Genomic DNA, 27,010 nt, shown 5'->3' with positions numbered 1-27,010 from the left:
CTCCTTTGCTCCAGAAGCTGCAGTTTCCTGAAGGAGAATGAATTTCCACTGCTGCTGCAGCAGCACTCGACTTCCCAAAGCAAAAAGCTCCGTGGCTTCACCCTCTCCCTGCCTGGCTCAGCTCCTGCATGCTGCACCCTCCAGAGAGCCCTGCAAAGCCTTGGGACAATCCCTGCTGGGCTGGCCATCCTGGGATTCTGCTTGGAACCTGCTCACTCATGCTAACAAACCCCAAATCTGCCAGACAACACTGTTGGAGGGAGGAGAGGAAGTGGCCACAGTCCCACTGTCACTAATGCCCAGCTGGGGGGTCACAGCCTCTGCTGTGGGAATGGTCACTGGGATGTGCTGGACAGTGCCTTCAATTCTCTCATTCTTGTCTTAGAGAAAGATCTTAAAGCAGTTTTAAAGCCAGATGTGGAGATCCAGTGCAGAGCAGGGCATCCTGCACTGTGGGGCATTGCTGGGTGAATTTGGATGCTCAGGCTGAGGAGGTGCTGCCCGTTCTGCAGCTCCCAGAGCTGATTCCCTGCTGAGATCTGCCTAGTGGGGAGGCAGAGGCAGCTCTGGGCTGCCAGGGGAGCCTCTGGGCACCCAGCACCCACCTCAGGGAGCTGCTGGAGCCAAAGCCTCTGAGCCGTGGGAGAGGCGTCTCCTGCTGCTCTGCAGTCGGGTGCTTTGCTCATCCCCGTGCCTGTTGTTGGAGTGTGTTTTGCTGCTGAAGCAGCAGATGTTCTCATTATCTTCCAAAGAAATGTCTTGGCAGCCCAGTCCCCACCAAGCAGCAAATCCTGGATGCACAGGAGGAGCAGCACAAACAGCACATTTGAGAATCCGTGTCCGTGGCTGCTTGCAAAGCATGAGTGCCTCAACTGCCCTTTGGAAAGTTGGCACTGGTGTTTTCAGGGATCACAGCTGATGCTGGAATTATTTTTCCCCCCTTTAAAGGAAGACCTGGTTGTAAAAAAATGAGTGTGGCTTGGCATGTTCCTGACACCAGCACTGAGCTGCCACCGTCCCCTGGGCTGCAGGGTTTGTGGTGAAACTGCTGCCACTCCCAGGAGAGGTTTGGTGCTGAAAAAGGGCAAAAATGCAGCAGCCTGTGTGCATTTTTGGTTTGGTTTGTTGTTGTTTTTTTCTGGGATCCCTGCATGGATAACAAGGAACGGTCATTTTTGGGATATTTGCTCACGGTGCAATAATTACAAGATCTTTGCCTCCAAGTCCAAGTCCCTCCAGGCTCTGGGCAGCCAAAGCCACACCAACAGATCTTGGAGTTCAGAATTTCAGGTGGCAACGGATGACAGAGCAGCTGGGCTCGGGAATAATCCGAGGCAGAGCTGGGAACTGTCTCGGGAGCATATGGCAGGGAAAATAACAGCAGTGCTTTCCACCTCCTGCGAGTGCCTCACCCACTTGGGAAAAGTGCTTTTGATTTTGATTCATGGAACGAGGCAGAAAGGAAGGACTGGATTAAGCAGCTACTTCTGCAGGCTTGTGAAGAGGCTGAAATGCAGAGCATAAACAATCAGATCACGTGGGCAATTACACAGAAAGGATCTGTTTTGGAGAAAAGGGGTTTTTGGATGGTTTTCTGTAATGTGTTCAGATGGGAACAGAAGGAGCGTGGAAGAACTAACAAATAATCCCTGAGTGCCACGTGAAGATGCAGCTCAGAGTGGGGGAGACTTTGCCAGGTCTCTCTCTGGCCATTGGCTGAAAATGTTTCACTTTAATTTGAACACAGGCACCTTGATGAGCTTTATAGCCACAGTACAAAGCTCTGTAGTGGTAAACACTTCTCAGGCTGTTCTCTGCAGTTGTTCTTAGCTTTTATTCTCCTCTTTTATTCTTCTCTTTCCACTCCCACTGGCTTCACACTCTCTGTGCTGTACCAGGCACTGCCTTGATTCCCAGACACCAAATCCCAGAGAACGAGACGTTTTCCATGTTAGAGCAGTTTAAATATCACTGCTTTGCTTTTCTGGAAGATCAGCAGAGAGGAATGAGAGGGCAGCACTGTCCCTTTGCCAGTCTGGGAGCACACAGGGGCTCAGATATCCGAGAGCTCTGGAGCTGCTAAGGACTGCTGTGATATGAAGCTGCCTAAATCCCAACCTGTGGCTCCTCTTGTCTGAAAGCAGAGGAGCAGTACTGTGATTTCTTCTCTTCCAAACTGCCAAAGGCAGAATTTTCAAACCAAAGAAGAACACTGATTTTTTTTCAGCAAGGAGTTTGTTCAAAGCCTGGCCAAGCCAGCTCTGCTTTTAGAGTGCTGGTGGATGGCCAGAAATGTGAAATGGAGCAGAGAGCTCACTTTCCATGGGGGAACATCACACTTGTGATGTGAGGCTTAGAGAACCCACTGCTGCCACATCTGCATGCCTCATCCCTTCTCTGGCTGCTGTGGCTGATGCTGCAGGATGAGGCTGGGTGAGATTCCCACCCTTTCCAAGCGCTGACATGGAGGTGATCACACTCTGAGATGTGGCTGCTGAAGCCAGAGCTCTTTGTTCGTGTCACTGAGCCCAGGGGAGTCACCTGCTGCAGGACAGGACGAGGACATGTCCTGCTCATCCTGCTGGGGTGCTCCAGCCCAGCATGGGGAAGGGCAGTAGTGATATCTTGTCACAAACCACGGGCACAGGCAGTGGCCAGCCTGGCACAGTCACCATTTCCTCTGCTTGCAGCAGCTGCTGTGGCTGCTGCAGAGGAGCCCCAAGGGGTCCATGTGTTTATGCCCTTACTCCTGATTTCTCCTGCCTCAGCACTGGCTGGAGATTGCTTTTCATCTGAGCAGTGCCTCTACCCCGTGGTGAGAGCTGACATCAGGAATCATTTCTTCCATCAGCTCCCTATTGTTGAAACACTTGACTCTTTGCCAGGGTTTCGGCCTGGAGTGGAAATGGAGCTGATAGAGGCAGAATTGAGACAAATGAGTGGCTGCACCCAAAACCTGATATACAGAGGAGATTGAGCCCTCTGCTGAGGAAATACCTGAGGCTGGAGAGTAAAATAAGGAGAATTCACTCCATTCCATAGTAATTGTTCCTTGGAGCAGGGAAAATAGGGACCAGCTTTCCTGTTGCACCTACCCAGCTCCACCAGGACTGCTCCACACCAGGGCAGAAATATCCTCTGCCCGCTGCTCTCTGTCTCTGCCAGCCAGGAAAAAGTGATGAGTTAAACTGGGACAGTCAGGATTGCTGCAAAGGTTTGGAAGGCCAGTTTAGATGGTGGAGCTGGTCATTGAGCCATGGAGTTTAAAATCCCAGCCTTCATCCCTCATTACAAGCGAGATGCCCCTGCTCAGCCCATTCTCAACATTCCAGCTTCCCGCTGAGCTGCCGTGGTGCTTGGAGAGGCTCTGTGTGCTCAGGAACCCCCTGCAGCCCTTTCCCTGCTGGGGTGGGGTGTGGTGACTCCTCTTTCTGTCCCAGGGTCTCCCTTTGCCCGTGCCAGTTTGAAGAGTGGCAAGAATGAGAGCTCGTCCTACTTCAGGAGGAAAGAGAAGATGTTCCGCTTCTTCATCCGGCGCATGGTGAAGGCTCAGAGCTTCTACTGGGTCGTGCTCTGCGTGGTGGCCCTCAACACCCTGTGTGTGGCCATGGTGCACTATGACCAGCCTGAGAAGCTGACCACTGCTCTCTGTGAGTACTGGCCGCTGCTGTTCCCTCTCAGCTGTGGCATTTCTGATCCCGCAGTGCCGCGGTCACGCTCCGCTCGCAGCTTCCCTCCGAGCTTGGATCTCCTGCCTCACCAGTCCTGGAATCACAGGTTTGGGTGGGAAGGGAGCTTAAAGCCCAGCTTATTCTTCCCTCTGTGCAGGGATACCTTCCACTAGTGTAAGAGCCTAAAATGAGGGATGCAGAACTCCAGGCAGGCTCTTTAAAATGCTGTTTATTGTATTTAGATGATGCAGCAATTCACGGGTTGTGGGTGACAAGGGCCAAGCCCACAGCCTGTCAGCTGAAGTTAACTTTAGTCTGAAGTCAACTTTAGTTCTGGTTACAATGTATTATTTACTTTTCATTACAGAGCATCTTAATACATGGCAACCAATCAATACCTTTACTATTATTTACTATAGCCTGTCATAACTACTAACATTACCATATTCATTGTGATATATATTCATTCATTACTATTTTCCAATATTTCACCAAAAGTTTGTATGTTACAGTTTAAGCTAGAAGTTGTTCTTCAGTTTTCTCACAGTGAAAAATTCTGAGATATTTTCTCTACTTGCAACGTAGCATTTTTATTTGTCTGTGAAAATCTTTTTGCTTGGTAAAAACATCTTTTTTTGAGGTGGATTTGTCCTTTGCTCAGAGTCATAAAAGCCCCTTCCAACTCACTTGCTCTTTGTCTTCTTAGTTACCAGTAAGACTGGCTCAGCAATTCTTTTATTTTACATCAACACTTGCTTTCATTTCTATTCCTTCTTCAGATTCTACATGTAAATATCTTTCTGTTATGCACACATATCTGTGAGACCTTCCTGTCAAATCCTTATCCTTCCCAACACACTAGACCCTGTCCAGCCTGGCCTTGGACACTTCCAGGGATCCAGGGGCAGCCACAGCTCCTCTGGGAATCCCATTCCAATCCTTCTCCACCCTCCCAGGGAACAATTCCTTCCCAATATCCCATCCATCCCGGCCTTTGGCAGTGGGAGACCATTCCCCTTGTCCTGACACTTTTAAATTATTTCTCTTTATCTTTCCTGTCAGCCCCTTCAGGTCCTGGAAGGCCACATTTAGGTCATCTCAAAGCTTCCCTTCTCCAGACTGAACAATTCCAATTCTCTTTCAAATCTTATTGCAAATTATTGAAGCACAATTCAGAAAAAAACCACCAGGATATTAGTTTGAGAGAGGAATGTTATCCTAAAGGTTATTGCAAAGGTCAGATTCAGTCAGGTGTAAAGCCTGGAGCAGGACAGGAGGGATTGTCCTGGAATGGGGCAGGATAAATTGTCCTGGAGAAGGGTTGGGAGGAGTTGTCCTGGAATGGGGCAGGATGGATTGTCCTGGAATGGGACAAGAGGAATTTTCCTGGAGCATGATGCACAGAAATAAGGGCAATGGTGCCCGGGGAAAGCAGAATTCTCTGGCTAACCTGTGACCAGAGAGCTGCAAATCTGTGTCACTTTTGCAGCTGATCTGCACCCATGGATGATTCCTGCTGGGGACACACTCAGAGCTCTGCCAGCTCTGATATTCCTGGGATAGCAGCAGGTGGAATGGTCTGTGAGATAAAAATCCTGCCAGTGTGTAATGATTTTGAAATCAAAACCAGTGAGAGACTCCCAGTCAGAAGTACAATTTAATAGGGGAAAAAAAAATTACATGCAATAATACAAAAGAAAACATCTGACAGAGTCAGAATAGAATCCCAACACCCTGCTAGTTAGGGTGGTGGTAGCAGATGAAGTGGTTTTGTTGAAGCAGTGATCCTGTAGAAAGGTCTGGTAGCTCTTGTCCTCTGGAATCCAGTGGAAAAGGCTGCCTTGGTGTCCAAAATGTCAGTTTTTATCTGGGTAGGAAATGTTTGGCTCCTCCCCTGGCTGGAGCATCTCCCAGTGGGATGATGAAATTTTATCAGTCATGCCCTGGGACTCAATGGCCATTAACAGGAGATATCTCCTGGAGGGAAGATGGGTTATGAAAAGCTAAAGATGATTTCCCTATGTAGTTTAAATGTGGCCCATTAACAGAGGATATCTCCCACAGAGATAAGGATCACTGCTGGTTTAACAGATGGTGATAGAATCCACACTTTTGGGAACATCTTTACATTGTAACCTAGGACACAGTGCTTATGGAATTAGAAACTGTCACCACTGGTGCTGTGATTCCTGTCAGAGCCTTTCAAATGTTGCAACTTTACAGCTCTTTGTCCTCCCTGATGGGGTGTGGTGACAGGGGATGGGTGTCACAGTGCCCTCCTGTGACATTAAGTGACAGAAATAGTCCCAGAGGGAAGATTATCCTCTATTTATGAAAAGATTTTATTTTAGCTGCTTCCTGTGGTCGCCTGGTTTAGCTCAGAGAGTCTAGAAGTGCTTTGGAAAGATGAATTTTGGGGTTTTAAATTGATCTGATGAATAACAAATAGTGTCTCCCTGAGGTCACAGACTCACTCACAAATCTTGGTTTTAAAAAAATGTGGAAGGTGAGAGATGGAGCTTTTCTGTTTATTTTAATAAAGTTTAGAGGCTGGGACTCCTAAAATTCCTGATGCTGATAATGCAAATTTTTCCTTCTGAAGGGATGGGATGAGGTTTGTTCCTGGAAAACAAAGCCATTTCTTTGGTCATTTCTCACTCTATAAAATGGCCAGGAACAAATCTGTTGTTCAGCACTTGACCTGATGAAAATTCAAGTAAAACTTCTGAAAAAAGCAAACAGAAGGCTGGGAAAAAACCTCAAATATTTCCAACAGTCTAATGATATTGGCTTAGATCTTTAAAGATCCTTGTCTACCTAATTTGCCTTGATTTCTCTATAAATTAGATACTTAAATATTTCTTGCCTCAGATCTTCAGGTCTTACCTTATTACAAGGAAGGGAAACTTTTGAAGTTTTTTTTTATTAGACCTAAGAGGTCAGGAATACTGACTGCTGTGACATCAAAAGCTCCTTATTAATATTTGTTGAAATATTTAATGCCACCAGGTAATGGAGCTCTAATGAGAGATGTATAATAAGGACAGAAATTTCTTTCAAGTTTTTTTTTTTTTTTTGCAAGATTTCAACTGAAAAGAGAGACAGACCATACAGAGAAGTCACTCTTGCTTATTCATTACCTCAATTTACCAAAGGAAATAATAAGCTAGATTGGCAAGGTAATTAAAAGTTTGAGGATTAGGATTTCCTCTGGAATTAGGAGTAAATGTTTAGGAAACAAACCCCACACTTGAAGTCTTTCAACTAAAAGAAAAAAGCTTCAGGTTTACAAAACTCAATTTTGGGAGCACTTTATGCAGTGACTTTTCCAAGGGAAGAAATCCCAAACCAGAAACTCCTTCACGTTCCAGTGAGGGCTGGAAGGGCTGGTTCTGCCTCTTGGAATTAAAGATTCACCTCCAGCTGGGAAACTTAGATCTGAGACAGAGGCACAAATTAGGCTTCCAGTCTATCCCAGGTGAAGACAAAAAATTAGGGAATAGATTGGAATTATGGATGGATCCATTTTTCAGGAGCTCTGCATTTGTCCATAATGTCAATTAGTGTCAGAAGCACTTGGGCAGCAAGTTTGAATTTTGTGGTGTAGAAAGAAATCCCAGCTCCCCCCTGAGCTGGGAGTGGGGGATCCCAGTGCCTTACATTTAATGGAACAGGCAGAAAACCACCAAACACTGGGATTTCTTTAAAAATGGCTTAGAAATTATCCATGATGAGGGAACATCTCTGCAGAGGAGCAGGACCTGGCTGGTGTGATGCAGAGCAAGGGAGAAATCAGAAATTCCGATGATGTTGTTTCAGGGAAGGTTAGGAATGAGCTGAGGAGTTTTTTTGTGAGCTGTAGCAGCAGGAGAGGAGCACGGGAAAGCCTGTGAGGATCTGCTAAACCCTGCAACTCTACCCAGGCACCTCTAATTCAATTATACCTGTCCCTCTGGGGAGAAGTTTAATTACATTACAAATTAATTTTACTTAAAGAACGGTTGGTAAAAGCCTACGGGTCTGCATTGATTTATTTTTCCCTTGGTCTTTTCTTTTAACTTTTCTGTTTTGAATTGTTCTGAGCAGCTTTCTCTGCTTGATGCTCCATATCTCTACAACTGCTTTGAAAGAAGGACTGCAGGAGCTTTGGAGAGAGGCTTGGGATTTCTTTATCCTTATTGAAAGAACTGATGAGGAATTCTTTGAATTCTTGTGGTATGATTAATAACAGGTCCTACTTCATGCCCCTGTAATTATTCTCAAATTCAATCAGAGATTCTTCTTCTATGTATGGAAAAGACTCCAGGGCCAAATAAGATTTCTCTCATGCTGCAGATGGAGCACAGAACTTTGGTTAAATCAGCTGCAGTTGCCTATAAAAGAATATATTTCATGCATGTATTTAATGGTTTTATTATCATCTCTTCATGTTCATTTCCACCCCTGCAAATATTCTGAGAAAGAAGGGATTTCTGCCAGAAACCAACTCTGGAATGGCACCACTGAGGTCTGGTAGCAGCAAAGATGAATTTTCAGCAGAGGAGCAGGCACTGGGGCAGTGCAGGAGGCCCAGGGATGGGGCTCCTCTTCCTCTGCCTAAAGCTGTGGGATGGGGTTGGGGCAGAGCTCTCTGGAGCTGTGGGATGGGGTTTAGGGACTGTGGGATGAGGTTTCAGCCCTGGATCACTCAAGTTTCACTTGCCCTTCCTAAAGCTCTCTTCAAATCCTGCAAGGATCCATCCTGGCTCCTTAATCTGTGTAGGCCTAAACCCCAAATCCACAATCCAAATGTCTCCTTCCTGATAAACCCAGTCTTTGGACACAGCATTAGAGCCATTATGACCTGAGAGCCTCTTCTCTGCCCAGTGCTGAACCTCATGTTTGGGGCAATTTGTCATTTTTTTGGTGCTGTTGTTGCCTTTGAAGACAAGACCAGCTCCCTTTGGATATCAATATGCAGCATTTGCAATGAGGAGGCCTTCTGGAGCAATTTATTTCTGTCTGCTGAGCATTTCATATCTGCTTGGGAAAAAAGGGGGAAGTTTTGCCCTGCTGAAATTCTCCTGCTCTGTTTAATGTGAGAGGAGAGTGAGGAGGGGGAAGTGTCAGGCTCAGCACCTGGTTCTGATGCCACTGGACTTGGAGATGGGGCAGAAATGGAATTAATCCATTGTGATTGACAAAAAGGAGGTGGTAACTCTAATTAGGAACCTAATTCAAAGGTGTGAGGTGAAGGGATGCTTGCATGGCCTTTGCCAACAGCACAGCTTGGAAATGAAATAAGAGTGTTTGTATCAAACTTTTCCTCCTTAAATCACATCACAAAATGCTTCTGAGTAAGGCAAATGAAATTAGGTGAGGTTTGAATACCAGGAGGCCCAAACAACAAAATTGCATTTTCAATTATTTAGGCAGGGCCTTCTCAGAAGAAATCGTGTGTTGGATGCAGCAGCCTCTCCATGGAGCGAATTCCTTCTGCCCGAGGAGTTCAGGGTCTGAATTTCCCTTCCCTCCATCCCAGCCTCACTGGGCTGTGATTTGTAGCATCTGGTACCTGCTGAGACACAGCTCTTGCTGCCAGCTCTGGGCTCTGCTCTGGAATTCTTCAGCTGGGAAAGGCCAAGGGTGGCTCTTGCAGGAGCAGCAGAAGGAAGTTGATTTTTAGATGCTCTGAGGTTTAAGCGTTTCCTGCCTTGACATTTTTATTTTTTTAAATTTATAATCAAATATTTCTTGATTCTCTTTTGCCACTTTCTGTCTTTTTTCTGGTGTGATATTGAACATGTGTTTGCAGGATGTGTCTGTCTGATGGTGACACCTTTGCCCTCAAGATACCTGGGGTGTGCTCACTGCTGGAGCAGTGACTGAACATTAATTCTTGGTTCCTTCCTCTTTTTTTGTTCCTTTGGGATGATAATAATTGTCTTGGCAAAGTGTCCTGAGGTCTGTTGGTGCAAATTTGCAGTTCAAAAAAACTACTGAGGATTTTTGTTGTTGTATGGAAGGATCTGGGGGACACCTGAGGTGTGACCCGGACAGGTGAGGCTGGGGCAGAGATAAGGGGATGAGAATCTCCCTGCTGGATTTATGACACTTGTGGGGACTGTGCACTGATTCCTGCAGGATCCACAACCTCCAGTGATTTTATCAGCTGGTTTAACAAGGTCTCACAGCACTGGCTGGCTGTCAATCCTTGGGGTAGGGAGAACACCTGGAAGTCATTCCAGTGAGCATCACCTGCTGATTGTGAAACAAAAATCCCTCTGCATTTCTCCTGGAGCCCCTTTAGGGCTGGAAGGGGCTCTGAGCTCTCCCCTCTCCAGGTGAGCACCCTCAGCTCTCCCAGCCTGGCTCCAGCCCTGGGAGCAGCTCCAGTTTTGCTCTGGACTCGTTCCAGCAGCTCCTGCTGGTCCCAGAGCTACAAGTGGGGCCTCAGCAGAGCAGATGGAAAATGTAATGGCATTGAAAGCAAAACCAGTAGAGACTCCAAGACAGAAGTACAATTTAATAGGAAAAAAGAGAAAAATAAAATACATGCAATAGTACAAAAGAAAAACCACTGACAGTCAGAATACAACCTGACACCCCCCTAGTTAGGGTGGTGGTAGCAGTGCAGATGAAGTGTTCTTCAAGTGATCCTGTAGAAAGGTCTGGTGGCTCTTGCCCTCTGGAATCCACCAGGTAAGGGCAGCCTTGGTGTTCCAAATGTCAGTTTTTATCTGGGTAGGAAAGGCTTGGCTCCTCCCCTGGCTGGAGCATCTCCCATGGGATGATGGAATTTTATCAGTCATGCCCTGGGACTCACTGGCCATTAACAGGAGATATCTCCTGGAGGGAGGATGGGCTGTGGGAAGATAAAGATGATTGCCCAGCTGTTTTTTAACAGCTGGCCCATTAGCAGAGGATATCTCCCACAGGGATAAGGATCATTCCCCCCCTGGTTTCAACAGATGGTGACAGAATACAGACTTTGGGGCACATCTTCATGTTGTAACCTGGGACAGAAGGTCAGATGGATTCACAGCATAGGGGTGGATGTCCCTTTACTCTGAGATCCTGCTGGAGACAGCAGTTTCCTCCCTGAGTCCTTGCACCTCCTGTCAGCAAGGAGAGGAAAGCTGCAGCTGCGTCAGGTGTAAAGAGGCTTCTCCTCAAAGCTGTGAGCTGAGGGTGACAGGGAATTGTGCTGCTGTCCCCATGCTCTTCCCTGAGCACTGAGATCCAGAGGCTGGAGCCTGCCTCTTCCTGGGGAACAGGCTGTGGGTCTCAGATTTTGTCATCTTATTCCTCAGCTGGGAACACGTTGCCCTTGAGAGTCTCCTTTAATGATCTTCCTCCTGTTTTCAAGGAGAGCAGGTCACGTGGGATAATTAATACTCTGCTAAAATTTCCTCCCTTTTTGCAAATGCTGGCACAGGTGTCCTTGCAGGCTCCTCACTAAGGTGTTAATAAAGCCTCTCTCATCTCATTATTGCTTCCTGGATTTCAGGGAACTTTATGCCCATGGTGTTCCATGACTGTCTTTAATTTAAAATTTAAAACCCCTTTTTATTTTTGGGTAATTGAAGCTGAGTTTTTCAAAGCACTTCCAAAGACACCCAGAATGGAGCTGGGCCAGCTCTGCTCAGTCCCTATGGATGTGCCAGGCTGGGAATGGAAATCCAGGCAGGTGGGAAGAACCCTCATTCCCTGTTCTGTCTCTCTCCACACTCAGCTAAAGCTGCAGATTGCAGGAGGTCGGAGAATGGTGGAATCACAGAATATCCTGAGCTGGGACCCACCAGGATCACCCAGTGCAGCCCCTGTCCCTGCCCAGACCCCCCAGCAATCCCCCCTGTCCATCCCTGGTGTCCAAACGCTCCTGGAGCTCTGGCAGCCTCGGGGCCGTGCCCATTCCCTGGGGAGCCTGGGCAGTGCCAGCACCTCTGGGGGAAGAGCCTTGCCCTGAGCTCCAGCCTGAGCCTGGGCAGTGCCAGCACCTCTGGGGGAAGAGCCTTGCCCTGAGCTCCAGCCTGAGCCTGGGCAGTGCCAGCACCTCTGGGGGAAGAGCCTTGCCCTGAGCTCCAGCCTGAGCCTGGGCAGTGCCAGCACCTCTGGGGGAAGAGCCTTGCCCTGAGCTCCAGCCTGTCCTGCCCTGGCCCAGCCCCAGCTGTTCCCTGGCTCCTGTCCCTGTCCCTGAGCAGAGCCTGGAGCTGCCCCAGAAAGCAAAGCACCTGCAATCCAGGATTATCCTGCTGAAATTTTCCGTGTATCTGTTGCCCCATGTTTGGCACCATCTCCTCTTTATCATTCCTGGAATCACAAAACTGAAATTACAGGAGACTTTCTTGTAGCATCTGTGCTGCTGCAGCCTCTGAGAACCTCCTGTGCTGCACAAAACAAGGTGATTAATCCCCACCTTTTGAGGTTTGATTCTTTTCCTCATCTTTTCTCCAGAGAGGTTTGCCTTCTGCTGTTTGATTTTTCTTGGTAGTGTAGGTGGTTTTTCGCTCTTGCTGTTGCTTATTGGCCTCCAGATCCAAACTTAAAATGCCAAAAGCAGTGTTTGCTGTACCTTCAAGTGCTCAAAACTTGATGTGGAAATTGAAGCCTCCAGCTCTGTTCCTTCTGCCCTTTGTTTCATCATAGGTGATAAAGTTTCCCATCAAAAGCTTCCCAGCCTGTGATATGTGAAGGAAAAGGAAGCAGAAGGGGCTCTTCCATAATTACAGGGCTATAAAGGCATAATAAAAATAAATGTGGTAACAGGAGACACAACACCTCTGAATATGAGCCCTCAGAGTCAGCACTTCTGTTGGGTAGAAGAGTATTTTTATCATCAGAGGATGGTACAGAAACTTACACCCCACACCCAAAAGCTTCCATCTCTTGCAAGTACAGAAGTCCCAAAACATCTCTGCAATTAAATTTGACCTTTAAAAATGTTAGATCCAGGGCTTTCCTTTGAAATTCCTTGATACAGACAATGAGGATGTTATTTAATGCTCCTGCCCCCATCCTGCCCACAGGTGAACATTTGCCTTCACAGCTCATGGGCACACAGAAAGAATTGTGACTAATGGTGCCTGGCTCCTCTTTGCCATTGCACAGGGATTTTCCTCTGCCAGCAGGCCCTAGGTGCTATGGGAAAAGGAGCAAAAATTCCCCATATGAAGAGCTCTGCCCACCAAGGGCTCATGGATTGATTTAATCTCTTCTCCTGTTTCCAGATTTCGCAGAGTTTGTTTTCCTGGGGCTGTTCCTCACTGAGATGTCTTTGAAGATGTATGGGCTGGGGCCAAGGAATTACTTCCACTCTTCCTTCAACTGCTTTGACTTTGGGGTGAGTAACATCCAAAAGGGTGGATAAACCATGGAATGGTTTGAGGTGGAAGGGACCTTCAAATCATCTAATTCTAACCTTTGCCATGGGCAGGGACATTTCCATTGTCCCAGGTTGCTCCAAACACCTCCCACTATCCCAGGCTGCTCCAAACCCCAGTGTCCAGCCTGGCCTTGGATGCTTCCAGGGATCCAGGGGCAGCCACAGCTTCTCTGAGAATTCCATCCCAACCCTTCCCCACCCTCACAGGGAAGAATTCCTTCTCAATATCCCATCCAACCCTGCCCTCTGGCAGTGGGAAACCTCTCTCCTGTCACTCCCTGTCCTTGAAAACCCTCCCTGTGCCAGGCAGGAGTCTCTGCTGTCACTCAGGTGCTGGGTGTTCAAGGATGAGTGTGGAAATCCACAGGAAGTGTCTCCTGTGGGGAGCAATCCTGGTATAAATTAGCAGTGAGATGCATTTAGCTCCCCTCGTTATCCTCCTTTAGGAAGGGATGTGACAGCTGGGGGATTTCATTTCCTGCAGCATCAGCACCCCTGAGTGCTCTGATTGCAGGAGATTCTGCCCCTCCCATTTCAATGAGCTGATGGAAAAACAAAAAAAAACCAAAAAACCCCCCACACATCTTCCTGCTCATGTCACCCACTGAGCAGCCTTCACCCCAGTCACACAGGCTGAGTGTGAAAAATGTGGTGTTCCAAATCTCAGTTTTTATCTGGGTAGGAAAGGCTTGGCTCCTCCCCTGGCTGGAGCATCTCCCAGTGGGATGATGGAATTTTATCAGTCATGCCCTGGGACTCAGTGGCCATTAACAGGAGATATCTCCTGGAGGGAGGATGGGCTGTGGGAAGATAAAGATGATTGCCCAGCTGGTTTAAAGCTGGCCCATGAGCAGAGAATGTGTGCCAGGAGATCAGGGTCACTGCCCCAGCTGGGTTAACAGATGGGACAGAATTCACATTGCTGGCCACATCCTGTATTGCTGCCCAAGACAGTGCAGCTCACCAAGAGCCTGGTGTGTGGATGGTGATTTATTCATTAGGAGCTATTAGCTGTAATCTGTGCTCACAGAGGAGAACTCAGCCTCTCTTATCTGCAGCGTGGGCTGAGCAGGACTGGGCCACACAATTCCCACAATTCCCACAATTCATACAATTCACACAATTCCCAGTCTGCTGTAACAATCCAGATATGGAGCTTTAGATGCAGCCAGGGGCAGAGGGAGCCTGGCTCGGGTCTCTGCACTCATCACCCAGCCCTGCTCTGACACTCAGGCTGCTGTTTGAGGTTTTATCTCCCAAAATGCTGGGAGTGACTCTTCCTCCATGAAGCCAAATTTCTCTGCTCCCACAAGGGATGAGGAGCTGTTGTCACCTTCTGTGAGTGACCCTCCCAAATCCAAGGCTCTGAGTAGAGCCAATTCATTCTCTTTTTGGCCATGACAGCAGCAAAGCTCAGAGTGAACAGAATTTGGGATTAAATCACCCACCCATGTCCGAGGTTGTCCCAAATCCAAATGTGGGGCTCTGTTTTTGGGGTGTCCTGGCAGCTGTGGTGGGATGGGATGGGATGGGATGTCCTCACAGCCCAAGGGACAGTCCCAGACCCAGGCTGCCCATAAATTGTCCCTAAATTAGGGGTGTCACTGCCTTGTGACCCAGGCAGGGTCGATGTCCTGCACTGGGTGGGCTCTGCCCCTTTCCTTGGATCCCTGGATCCAAGATGCTCCTTCCACAGCAAGAGCTTGTTGGGGACAGGTGATTTAGGAGCTTGCACAAAGCAAAAGCTGAACTTAGGAGGTGCCTGAGCCTTGAGGGGTGTGCAGGGAGCTGTGCCGAGGCTTTCCCAGGAGGGCAAGCTGTTGATCTGTCGCTAATTCAGAGAATCCACAGGGATCCTCCTTCTGTCTGTGTTTGTTCCTCCCTCACCCACCTTCCAGCCCCCAGAATGAATTCAGCACTGGAACATCACAGAGCTCTGTACCCGGTTTTGTCTGACAAACCACAGAGGTGAAATTGTTCAATGCAAAGGGTGGAACAACAAACCAGAGCAGCCCCCTGGTGCCTGGGGAGCACCAGTGCCGTGGGCCTGCTGTGGAACAGCTCCCAGGAGGGGCTGCCGAGCAAAATTAATTACCAGTGCCACGTGGAAAGGGCTGGGGAAAGGTTTTTGCTGATTTGGGAGGGATTCCCAATGGTGGTGTCAGGAAAATTAATAATTAATCCACAAACCGTAAACAAGAGGTTTATGTCCAAAAAGGAGACAGAGGAGTCCTTTTTGCTTAATTTGAATAAAAGGAGAGGCCATGGGGCATCCCCTGGGATCTCCCAAATATTTGGAGGATGCAGCCTCCTTTTATCCCAATTTCCCTCTCCCTTTCCCCATTGCTGAGGTACTTGAGAGGCACAGACTTCCCAAACACCTGATACCTGAGATTCCCCTCTAATGTACAACCCTCCCTTTTAATTTTTAATTCTTACAGAATTCATAGTTTTTCCCCATTGCTTCTTTCAACTTTCAATATCCAATTTAATTTCTCAGCAAACCTACAGTTTGTTTGTAAAGGTAATTTTTTTTTTTTTTTTTGCCATTTATCATTCAGTGGAATCCATCCCATTGTTTCTTTTCTCTCTCAGTGCTGGTTTTATCTCCCAGCAGACCCACAGCTCGTTTGTAAAGACAAATCCAACATTCCTCTCAGTGTGAGAGAAGTTTTAGCTCCTTCTTCTTCAGCTGGGAGACAGTGGAATTATTGACTATTGTGGATCTCCCTTTCCCTCCATATTTTCTGGAAGCTCAGGGCACAGCTTGTGTTGCAGGGCACTGAGGCAGTGCTGGAATTTTCAGACATCCATGTTTTTGTCCATGGAAAGGGGTTCCCATTAATCCTCCCTCCCACAGCACAGACCAGCTGGGCTCTGGGGAGAACCAGCTCTGAGCTGGTGTTTGTGGTGTGCTCTGCCCAGCTGGGGCACTGGGAGCTCAGAACTCCTGGGTAAATGTGAATTATGCCAGCAGTTAGCAGGGAAGTGCCTGTTTGATCCTATTAACTCTGCAGAAACCTGTGTGGGTTTAATTGTCCTTCCCAGCTGGGCTGAGCCCATCACTGTTTGTCCTTTTCCTAATGAAGGATTTTTGAGGAGACTTTTTCTTTTTTTTTGTGATGAATTCTCTGCTATCCTTAAACCAACCAGGCAAAACAAAATTTGAAAATCCCACCTTGACTTGGGTTATTGTTTTCAGTCCCCCAGGGCTGAGGGCCAGGCAGATGATGGGATGTGTGTGCCAGAGGCTTTGCAGGATCTCATAATAATTATTGCTTTAATTGCTCTCCTAAAGACTCTCAGCTGCCAGAAGTTTCTGGTAGATCTTACCAGAGCTGTTCTGCTGTAGATGAGGAGTTTTACTCCTTCTGATGGGAAGGAGAAGATCCTGCACCTCTGCAGGTTGTGTGGGATTGGGAAAAGGAACTGTTGGCATTTGCAGTTGAGCCAGCATTACAAAAAATCTAATTAAAAATTACAGCATCCTTCAAAAAAAAAAGGTATTTTAAGGTAATTTGATTGCTAGAGAAGAAAACAACGAGCTATAAATCCCAGGGTGTTCTCTGGGTATGGAGAAAGCTGGGATGAGGTTTTCCAGCTCTCCTGGGATTCTCCTGAAGTTTTTGTAACCAACAGCTCAGATTGCTGAGCCTCTCAGGGAGCTCAGCAGCAGCTGTGCCCTCTCTGAAGTGCTCTGTCCCTGCAGGTCATCGTGGGCAGCATTTTTGAGGTGATTTGGGCTGCAGTGAAACCGGGAACCTCCTTTGGCATCAGCGTCCTGCGAGCCCTGCGCCTGCTCAGGATCTTCAAGGTGACAAAGTAAGTGCAGCTCCCTGGGCAGCCCCAGCACAATTTGGGCACCCCAAAAATCCCTGACCCCAGCCCCAGGGACAGGAGGAGTGCTTTCCACCTTTATCACCAATAAATTGATCATTACATCTCTAAAAAACTAAAAAATATCCCAAAAAAAAATGCCCCAACCCCCTGGGGTAGCTGCCACAAAAGCAGATTCAAAGTGCAGATGCAGAATTCTCCTTTCCTTGGCTGGGCAGTTGGACATTTTGGGAATTCCTGAGCCTGTATTTACACCCACAAGGAATTTTAACAGCACTTTCTCTCCCCAGCCTCATGTCCAGGTTTGTCTGCCCCTGGTTCCTCAGTGGGCTGACAGGAGAATGTCCTTCTTTGCTTTGTCTTCAGGCTTGTTTCAAACAAAAATATTGTAATGTCACTTGTATTTTGTGGTAAAAACCCCAAGTTTCATTTATTTTCTAAGTCCTGTCAACTTCCCACTGATTTGATGACAATTCCTTAAGTGGGAATGACAGTGGGCTGACAGGAAAATGTCCTTTTTTGCTTTGGTTTTAAGCTTGTTTAAAACAAAAATCTCAGGTTATCACTCATATTTTGTGGTTAAAACCCCAAGTTTTATTTTATTTCTGAATCCCATCAGCTTCCCACTGATCTGATGACAATTCCTGAAGTATTCAGGCTCTGTTAAAGCAGATTCCCTGGGGATTTTGGGTGCTAATCCCAGGGCTGAGCCTCTGTGTTGACACGAATCTGAAATGTGTTCCTGGGCTGGGAATGTTGGGGTTTTTCAGCCTGGAGATTTTGAATTTTCACTCAGTGAATTTTCACTCAGCTTTTCTGCCACAGCTTTTCTGTTGTTTTCGTGCTCCTGCCTTGAGTTAATGTGTGCTGGCATTAGCAAACAGCTCCTGTGCCATCTCCAAACCCATCCAGAGCCCTTGCTGCAGCATTTCCAAGGCTGTGGAAATAAATGACAAATTTTGGTGCTCCTGCTGTTGTTTTCCACCTTATTTTTTACACTCTTACCTCTTCAGCCCTCGCTGGTTTCCATCACTCCCTGAATTCTTCATGACTTGAAGTAACAGGAGGAGGAACAGCCCTCCATTGACCGTGTCCCCAAGTGCCACATCTCTAAATCCCTGCAGGGATGGGGACTCCCACTGCCCCTGGCAGCTTTTCCCAATTCCCACCCACCCTTTCCATGAACAGCACCCAACCTCAACCTCCCCTGGTGCCACTTGAGGCTGTTTCCCTTTGCTCCAAGGGAAATAAATTCCTGTGAATTTCTCACCAAAGGCTTTTCCCCACTCTGATCCCACGCAGGTACTGGAACTCCCTGAGGAATCTGGTGGTGTCCCTGCTGAACTCCATGAAGTCCATCATCAGTTTGCTGTTCCTGCTCTTCCTGTTCATCGTGGTCTTTGCTCTGCTGGGGATGCAGCTCTTTGGAGGACAGTAAGTCTGAGGAATCTTTGTTCTGCCTGCTCACATCATTCAGGGCTGGGAAAAGGGAAATAATTCCTGTTCTGGTGTTTCCCTGGATTCTCTCCTAAGGAAGAATGTCCCCAAAGCTCCATCACCCCACAGTCCCCAGCACACCCAGAGCTGAATCAGGACTGGGGGCTGCACTTTCTGTGCTGCTTCTTTCCCTGATAACCAGAGTGCCACTGGATTTATCCACTTGGAATATTTTCCTGCTGGAAAACACAGTTTTGTTGGATCTGATTATTCTCATTAGAAATGCCAGCAGTGGTGGATTTTGTAATAAGGACCATCACAGTGTTGCCATTTAAACTCCAGCCTCACTTCTGAACTGAAATAATGAAATGGTTTTGTTTGGTCTTTTATTTTTCCTAGTCAATCCCTATTTTATCTTTAAAATATTAAAAAGAAATTATCTACTATGAGAATAATTTCAGTTTGGGCTCACTTGAGGATGAAAACTTCTTGGAATGGTTCCTTCTGCAAAATCATTGGAGATTTTGATTGCTCATTTTAATTGGGGATGAAAACGAATTTCAAAGCATCGAATTTTTCTCTGGGAATGAAATTGAGTTTTTGCTGATGGTTCTATTAAGCACCTTCTGAGATGTTCCCCACTGAGCTTGCCTGGGCTGTTGCAGCCAGGTGGAACAAATGTAGCTCCCTGACTTGGTTTATGGGGTGTTAAAGGATATTCCAAGGCTGCCTGGAGCTGCCTGTCTCCACTCTGGTTTTTATTTCTCCCTTCTCTCCAGGTTCAATTTCCAAGATGAAACTCCAACCACGAATTTTGATACCTTCCCTGCTGCCATCCTCACAGTCTTCCAGGTAAAGCCATTCCTGGTCCTGGGACAGTGATAAAAGTGAAATTTCTGGGTGTTTCTTCCTGCTTAGGGAGGGCAAACAAGTCCCAAAAAAACCTGTGGAATTTAGGAAAGGGGAAATCCTTCCTTCTCATGTTTTACTTTGCTGACCAATACATGCATCACTAAAAATCCAATTAAAAACCAAAGCTGTGCTATTAAGGAAAACTAGAACAAAAGATTTATTGCTAGGGGAGGAAGTGCTGATAAAATAGGTATTTTTTGTGCTGAATTAAAATCTCTGTGTGCCCTTTGTGTTCTCCAGACCCTGCCATTGGAGTTGCAGCTCTGGCAGCTGTAAAATTCAAAGCTTAATTTTGCAGCTGTTTTCTACCTGTCTTTAAAAAAAGAAAAAAAAGGTTTAAAATAATTTAAAATAATTTAAAATCATTTAAAATCATTTAAAATAATTAGAAAAGAATGTTTTCAGGGTTTCCCAACTCAGGAGAGTTGGGGCTGCTCCAGGTGCAGGTGACCCTCCCAGATCCAGCCTTTCCAGCACAATGTGTTGGATCTCCCCAGATCCAAACTTCCCCAGATCTCAGCAAGGCCTGGCTCATGTATTTCAGTGTCACCACCCAAAAAGGAGATAAAAAGGAATGGAAGGGGGTGATGACAATTTCTGGATTAAGACAGGAAAAGAGTCTCAAGGAAAACGTGCCCAGATGTGAGGCAGGTTCAGTGCTCACCAGGATATTGCCCATCATGGGGGATTAGGATTTGCATAAGATTTTAGTTCTCATCAAAATCCAGAGTAGTTCCAGCAGTGTTGGGTCTGAATCCTGATTTTGGAATTATTTGAAGCTGAATTGTGAATTTGGGAGAGGAGTTGGTGTCTGTACTGGGTGTCCTTGTGTCTAGACTCACTCTTAGCCCAGTGCTGTCATCAGCACCATCCCTGCAGCCAGAAATTTCCTCTCTCAGCAGCTGACAGCCAGGCTGGAATTGGCTGGCTGGAATTTGCACTCATTCCTGTGTGCACGTGGAGCCCCATTACTACAGCACACATCAGGCTTTGGGCTTGTTTTCTTTTCTTTTTTTTTTTTTTACCTATTAAACCCAAAGGCAACTTCCTGCTTAGGAACTGGATCTTCACATCCTGGTGTTTTAATGCTCTAAAAGTGGTCATTGTTTGAATCTGCCAGGGCAGGCAGAGGATGTGCTGAACCATCCCAGTGCCCCCAGTCTGCTCCATTGAACCATCCCAGTGCCCCCAGTCTGCTCCAGCAGAGCCATCCCAGTGCCCCCAGTCTGCCCCATTGAGCCATCCCAGTGCCCCCAGTCTGCCCCATTGAGCCATCCCAGTGCCCCCAGTCTGCTCCATTGAGCCATCCCAGTGCCCCCAGTCTGCTCCAGCTGAGCCATCCCAGTGCCCCCAGTCTGCCCCAGCTGAGCCATCCCAGTGCCCCCAGTCTGCTCCAGCTGAGCCATCCCAGTGCCCCCAGTCTGCTCCAGCTGAGCTATCCCAGTGCCCCCAGTCTGCTCCATTGAGCCATCCCAGTGCCCCCAGTCTGCCCCAGCTGAACCATCCCAGTGCCCCCAGTCTGCTCCATTGAGCCATCCCAGTGCTCCCAGTCTGCTCCATTGAACCATCCCAGTGCCCCCAGTCTGCCCCAGCAGAGCCATCCCAGTGCCCCCAGTCTGCTCCATTGAACCATCCCAGTGCCCCCAGTCTGCCCCAGCTGAGCCATCCCAGTGCTCCCAGTCTGCTCCATTGAGCCATCCCAGTGCCCCCAGTCTGCCCCATTGAGCCACCCCAGTGCCCCCAGTCTGCCCCATTGAGCCATCCCAGTGCCCCCAGCTGCTCCTCCCTCCAGACCCTTCCCCATCCCTGTGCCCTTCCTTTGGACACTCTCACACTTTAGATCTTTCTCTCATACTGGGACACCCAAAACTCCCTGAGCAGAGCAGGACAATCCCTCCCTCCCTCACCTGGTGATGCTGTGCCTGGTGTCCCCTGCCTGTGCCAGGTGCCCCCCACATGCTCCTCATTTCCCAGGGACGTTCCTGGGTGGTTTTGCTCTGCCTGGTTCTCCTCCAGCTGCTTTCCTGTGAGTGACCCTGTCTGTCCCTCCCTGCAGATCCTGACAGGGGAGGACTGGAACGCTGTGATGTACCACGGGATCGAGTCGCAGGGCGGTGTCCACTCGGGGATGTTCTCCTCCATCTACTTCATCGTCCTCACCCTGTTTGGTAACTGTATCCTTCCATGGATATCCACAGTCTGCCAGAAATCCCCACTTCTCCCTAAATTCTCCCAGTTTATCCAAATTATTGGCATGGCTTTGCTCCTGACAGCGCTGAAGGTGAGTTGTCCAACTCGGCGTCGGCTTTTGTTAGGGCAATGTAAGAATTTTTAATTTAATTTAAAGAAATTCCATTTTAATTGTTGTGGTTTACCTTGAAAATGTTATATTGAGAGTAATTTAGATTGTGGGAAACGTAATTGAGGGCAGGTCAGAGCAGGACCTTGAATATCTTCAGAAAAACTTTGTTTTTACTCAGAGGAGGATTGAGGTGGGCTTGGTGGAGATGAGGCTCCATCCTCTTGTCCCTTTGTCTAGGGCACCTTAACCAGCTGTGCTGTCCCAAATGCTCCAAATTATCTCTGAATTATCTCATCTCCACATCATGCTTAAAATTGAATTCTGGATCTTGGGTTTCAGGTTCTGGGAGTGTTCAGTGTTCCAAGCCTTGGCACATGAAGTGTCTGTTTTGTTCTTCTGAGAGATGGAAATCTCTTGAGGGTAACGAGAAACTGGGAGCTTTCATCCCCCCAGTGTCCCAGGGTGTGTGCTGGGGAAGGGGTTTGTCCCAGAGTGACACTGGGATGGCATTTGGGGCAGAAGTCATTTTGTATTTTATGTGTATTTTACATTTGATACACAAACAAGCAAAGCAGCTCCGTGCTGGAGCAGCTGGGTGTGAAGAGGAGGGCAGAGGGGCTGTGGTGGCCCTGTCCCTGTCCCAGTGGTGGCACTGTCGCAGAGTGACACCAGCCAGCAACGTCACTGGTGTGAGGACACAGCCCTAAGCTGCACCAGGTGAGGTTTAGGCTGGGATTTAGGGAGAAGTTCTTCCCAGAAAGAGTGGCTGGGCATTAGAAGGGGCTGCCCAGGGAGGTTTGGAATCCCCTGGAGGTGTTTAAGTAAAGATTGAATGTGGCTCTGGGTGACAAGGAGGTGTCAGGTCTAGGTTGATCTCTAAGGGCTTTTCCAGCCTAAGTAATTCTGTGATTATGTGATTGATTCTGTGGCTGCAGCCAAGAGCTGTGTGGAGCCAGAGGGAGAATCCCTAAAACAGGAAAGCCAGGAATTGTAGCAGAGCTGAGGCAGCCCTGGCTGTTTTGTTTGTTTAGCAAAGTGGGATGAGAACACCCCAGAGTGGGATGGGGACACCCCAGAGTGGGACGAGGACACCCCAGAGTGGGACGAGGACACCCCAAAGTGGGACGAGGACACCCCAGAGTGGGACGAGGACACCCCAAAGTGGGATGGGGACGCCCCAGAGTGGGATGGGGACACCCAGAGCTGCTGCTCCACCTGGAGCTCCCATGAGGATTTCCCAACCTTCTTGCTGGTTACAGTCCCAGCATTCCTCTTTTCCTGGGATTCTTGTTTGGGCTGGAGACACAGGAGAAAGGGAGGGGTGAACTGGGGGCAATATGGGGCTAAAGACTGAGTTCCTGCAGAAATGGGCTGCTCCAGCTGAAGTGCAGGTGACAAAAGGTGCCAGTGGTGACATTGGTGCCTGGGGATGGCACAGCAGTGCTCCAGCCCTTTGGCTCTGCTGGAATTCCCTCCTTTGGGATGAGGAGCGGGGAAGGGGGGGCAGAGCAGGCAGTGGGAGCTGTGCCTGTCACACGAGTGTCTCCGTGGGATTTATCCCATTCCTGGAGCTGTGGCAGCGATTCTCAGACATCTCCTCACAGCAGCCAGCACAGCCCCTTCCAAAACCACCAGCTCAGGAAAACTGGGTCAGTGGAGAGCAGGGAGGGAGGGAGAGCTCCAAATCCTCCGGGCTTGGCATTTGGAAATGAGATTAAGCTGTAATCAGGCTTGACAGCACAGCTGAGGAAGGAACTTTTCACCTCTGAGCTGCTACGATCCCGCTTTTTTGAGGAACAGGGCATTCATTCCTTCCTCACCTTGAATTCAGAGGGGAGTTCTCCCCTGCCCTTTGGTTTCCATCACCAGGGAAAGAGCAGGGGATGTTCAAGAGGAGGGCATCTGCTGCCCCTGCCATGGATTTGGGATTTGGAGAGTGGAAACCTTACCCTCCTTCCCCCTAAATCTCATTCTGGCAGGTCTTATGCTGGTCTGAAAACGAAACCAGTGAGAGACTCCAAGTCAGAAGTACAATTTAATAGGAAAAAAGAGTTAAAATAAAACATATGCAGTAGTACAAAAGAATAGCACTGACGTGTCTGATGAGTCAGAATACGACCTGACACTCTGCTAGTTAGGGTGGTAGTAGCAGTCCAGATGAACTGCTCTTGTTGAAGCTGTGATCCTGTAGAAAGGTCTGGTAGCTCTTGTCCTCTGGAAACCAGTGGGTAAGGGCAGCCTTGGTGTCCAAATCTCAGTTTTTATCTGGGTAGGAAAGGCTTGGCTCCTCCCCTGGCTGGAGCATCTCCCAGTGGGATGATGGAATTTTATCAGTCATGCCCTGGGACTCACTGGCCATGAACAGGAGATATCTCCTGGAGGGAGGATGGGCTGTGGGAAGATAAAGATGATTGCCCAGCTGGTTTAAAGATGGCCCATGAGCAGAGGATATCTCCCACAACAGATAAGGATCACTGCTGGTGATAGAATCCACACTTCTGGGCACATCTTTACATTGTAACCTGGGACATGTCTGCAGCAGCATTTCAGGAAGGTCAGGGCTGTTCAGCAGCTTTGCTTTGCATGCTGAGAGGGAAGCAAAGAAAGGGATTTATCCCCAAGAGGAGGCTGGGCTGTGTCCCTGAGCAGGAACTTCAGTCAGCAGGAGCTGTCAAAACATAACCAGGAACATCTGAAAATCAACTTTAGTTTGCCAGAAAAGAGCATCCTCTGCAGGAGGTAAAATAATGATTAATGACTGTGATGCTGCAGGGGTGGGTGAGTGCAGGGTGAGGCCCCTTGGGGACACCTTCCCAGGGACACCCCCAGAGCCCAGCAAACACCACAGAGAGCACTGGGAGTTGGGATCAGCTTCACAGTGATTAGAAACATTGAATCACAGGATATCCTGAGTTGGAAGGGACAATTAATTTGCAATAAATTCATTATTTGATTAGATTAATGTGACTATACTGCTATATCTTGGGATTTCTGATAGATCTCCCTTTACCTTATAAAACTCCCTCCTAAAAGCTTTAAAATTATTCTTTTTTCCCCTGCAATGTGGTTTTTGTTCATTTCTCAAGTGAGGCTTTGCCATCCATCCCCATACATCTGTGCTGAGCCTTAATTTCCTAAGTGGAACTTTTTGCTGTTTGTTTTCTTACTCATTCTATTTTCTTATATCAAAGTCTGAGCCCTTTGGGATGCTGATTTTGGGTTCCTCTGCTGGGGGGGCTTTATTGTCACCTTGGGAACTTTGCCATTTGGTGAGGTCACTTTTAAGAGCTTGGGGACACTGGATCAAACCTTGTTGGGGTGATTTGGTTTCAGCTGGGCCAAAGCTTCTCTTTTTAAACCTGAGGGACTCGTTTCTCCTCCCAGAGCTGCTCAGGGCTCTGTGATTATTCCTTTTCCTGAGGAAGGGAGGTTGGGGGGGGGCTGGATTCTGCTGCTCCTCATTGCACTTGGCTCGTGGAATCCATTTTTGGTTCTTTGAATCCATTTGCTTTTTCAAAGGATCATGGCAAGGAAAAGTTTGTTTTTCTAAGTGGGAAGTGTCTCATGTTATGTTTCCATTTCCAGAGAGTCTCTGTGGAACCAGAAATGGTTTAATGAAAGTTTTATGATTAAAGTAACAACAGGATTTGGCCCATTTTCCAGGAAATTACACCATGCCTGCGTTCACTGTTATCCACTTAATTGATGAATTGAGGCATCTGTTGAGACAATAAAAAAAAAGAAAAAAACTCAAAACAAAAACTGCAGAGGAGCCTGAAAAGAAAAGCAGAACTGCCTGGAGGATGCTGCCCTTCCCTGGCCCTCAGGTGCCAGGCAGGAGGTGACTCCTGGCTCCAGGCACTGCCTCATCCAGGTTCCACAGCCTGAGCCCGAACCTGGAGCTTGGGAGAAATTTGGGAATGCCCCATCTCTGCAGAGAGGACTGAGGGACCTTTTCTGGGGCAGAAACACCCAAGTCTGCCAGACTGTGTCTGCTGGGAACTGGATCAGGCCAGGCTGATCTGATAAAAATAAATTAATTCCATTTCCAGGGGCTGCTGGCGTTGCTGGAGCCCCTTGCAGCGTGGGAGGCAGGGCAGGGCAGGCAGGTTTATTGCTCAGACATTTATTCCCAGATTGGAAGTGTTTCCTGACTGGAAGGGATTTTAAGGGACCTTAAATCCCATCCCATCCCACCCCTGCCATGGCAGGGACACCTCCCACTGTCCCCAGTGTCCAGCCTGGCCTTGGGCACTGCCAGGGATCCAGGGGCATCCACAGCTGCTCTGGGCACCCTGTGCCAGCCCTGCCCACCCTGCCAGGGAACAATTCCTGCCCAAGATCCCATCTAATCCTGGAAAAGCCATTCCCTGTGTCCTGTCCTTCCATCCCTTTTCCCCAGTCCCTCTCCAGCTCTCCTGCCAATACCTGGATTTGTTTCCTGCAGTCCTTTCACTGGGTTTATGCACCATTCCTATCTGGAGGAGCAAACAGGGCTCTGGAATGAGTGACTCTCCTGTCCCAGGTGATGTGCAGGAGCCAAGTGCATTTTCTCCTTGGGAGAGTGGTTCTGCTCTGCTTGCCCCCCTTCCCTGTGCAAAGGCAGCTGATTCAGGACTGCTCTGGGGCTGTTTTGCAGCCACAAGGCTGGAATAACAACAATAAACTCAGCAATGGATGGAATCATTAGGTGGAAAAAGGAAAGTAAAATAGGAATAAATAATTCTGATGTCTCAGTGATGGAATGCAGATCTGTGCTGGGAGGCCTTAGCTGGGCTCTGGGCTGGGCTTAGGGGCTGTTTTATCAGCAGGGCTCATTATTGGGGCTGGGTGTGCTCTCTGGTGCTGAGCTGGGCTGGGGTGCCCTCACTGCATCCTGACTCCAGAGGGATAACCCAGGATCATTTCCTCCCAGCAGCAATGACCTGAGATTCATTTTTCTGTGCACTCCATGACTTTGTACAGCTCTGTGTGTGTAAAAATGTAAATGTTGGCTTAAAATGACCAATTCCTGCAGCTCCACTGGTTGCCCTTTTAAACAAGAGGGGGAAAATGAGGCTGAAATCTGCATTTCTGGGCTGGAAATCCAGGGGCTGTGCTGCCTGTGGGAGCAGCAGGAGGTGCCACCCTGCCCCTGTGATGGGGTGAAGCCCCTCTGGTCCTGTCCCCTCTCCACACAAACACAAATTCCTGCTGGGCTGGGAACGGTGGCAAAGCTTGAGGGGCAGCAGGAAGGGAATATTTGCTGTCTGTGCTGTGTGAAGAGCTTTTCCTCAGCTGCTGCCCAAGATACTCTCCTGAACGTCTTCCTGGCCATCGCCGTGGACAACCTGGCCAACGCCCAGGAGCTGACCAAGGTAGGTGACAATTCCTGTGCCGAGGTGTGGGTGACACCCCGAGGAGTCCCTGGAGCCCTGCTCAGCTCTGGTGGCAGCTCTGCCCTGCACAGAGGCACCTGCAGGTTTATTCCCCTTCAGCTTGCTTTAT

The 27,010-nt window shown here is 48.2% G+C and overlaps 1 protein-coding gene across 1 annotated transcript in view; it reads left to right on the top strand.

Annotated features, from left to right (window-relative positions):
• LOC130260249 (voltage-dependent N-type calcium channel subunit alpha-1B-like) overlaps nucleotides 1–27,010 on the top strand; it is a 155,476-nt gene that overhangs the window by 38,959 nt on the left and 89,507 nt on the right. The window contains exons 9-15 of the mRNA XM_056505472.1: nucleotides 3,441–3,650; nucleotides 12,881–12,993; nucleotides 16,745–16,857; nucleotides 18,175–18,306; nucleotides 19,089–19,161; nucleotides 21,278–21,395; nucleotides 26,813–26,880. Of these exons, the coding sequence (XP_056361447.1) occupies nucleotides 3,441–3,650; nucleotides 12,881–12,993; nucleotides 16,745–16,857; nucleotides 18,175–18,306; nucleotides 19,089–19,161; nucleotides 21,278–21,395; nucleotides 26,813–26,880 (827 nt within the window). The remainder of the gene's footprint in view (nucleotides 1–3,440; nucleotides 3,651–12,880; nucleotides 12,994–16,744; nucleotides 16,858–18,174; nucleotides 18,307–19,088; nucleotides 19,162–21,277; nucleotides 21,396–26,812; nucleotides 26,881–27,010) is intronic.

The sequence above is a fragment of the Oenanthe melanoleuca genome, chromosome 17, assembly GCF_029582105.1.
Source record: "Oenanthe melanoleuca isolate GR-GAL-2019-014 chromosome 17, OMel1.0, whole genome shotgun sequence".
In the NCBI taxonomy this organism is placed as follows: Eukaryota; Metazoa; Chordata; class Aves; order Passeriformes; family Muscicapidae; genus Oenanthe; species Oenanthe melanoleuca.
The sequence above is the reverse complement of the archived record's forward strand: the minus strand, read 5'-3'. Positions and strand labels throughout refer to the sequence as shown.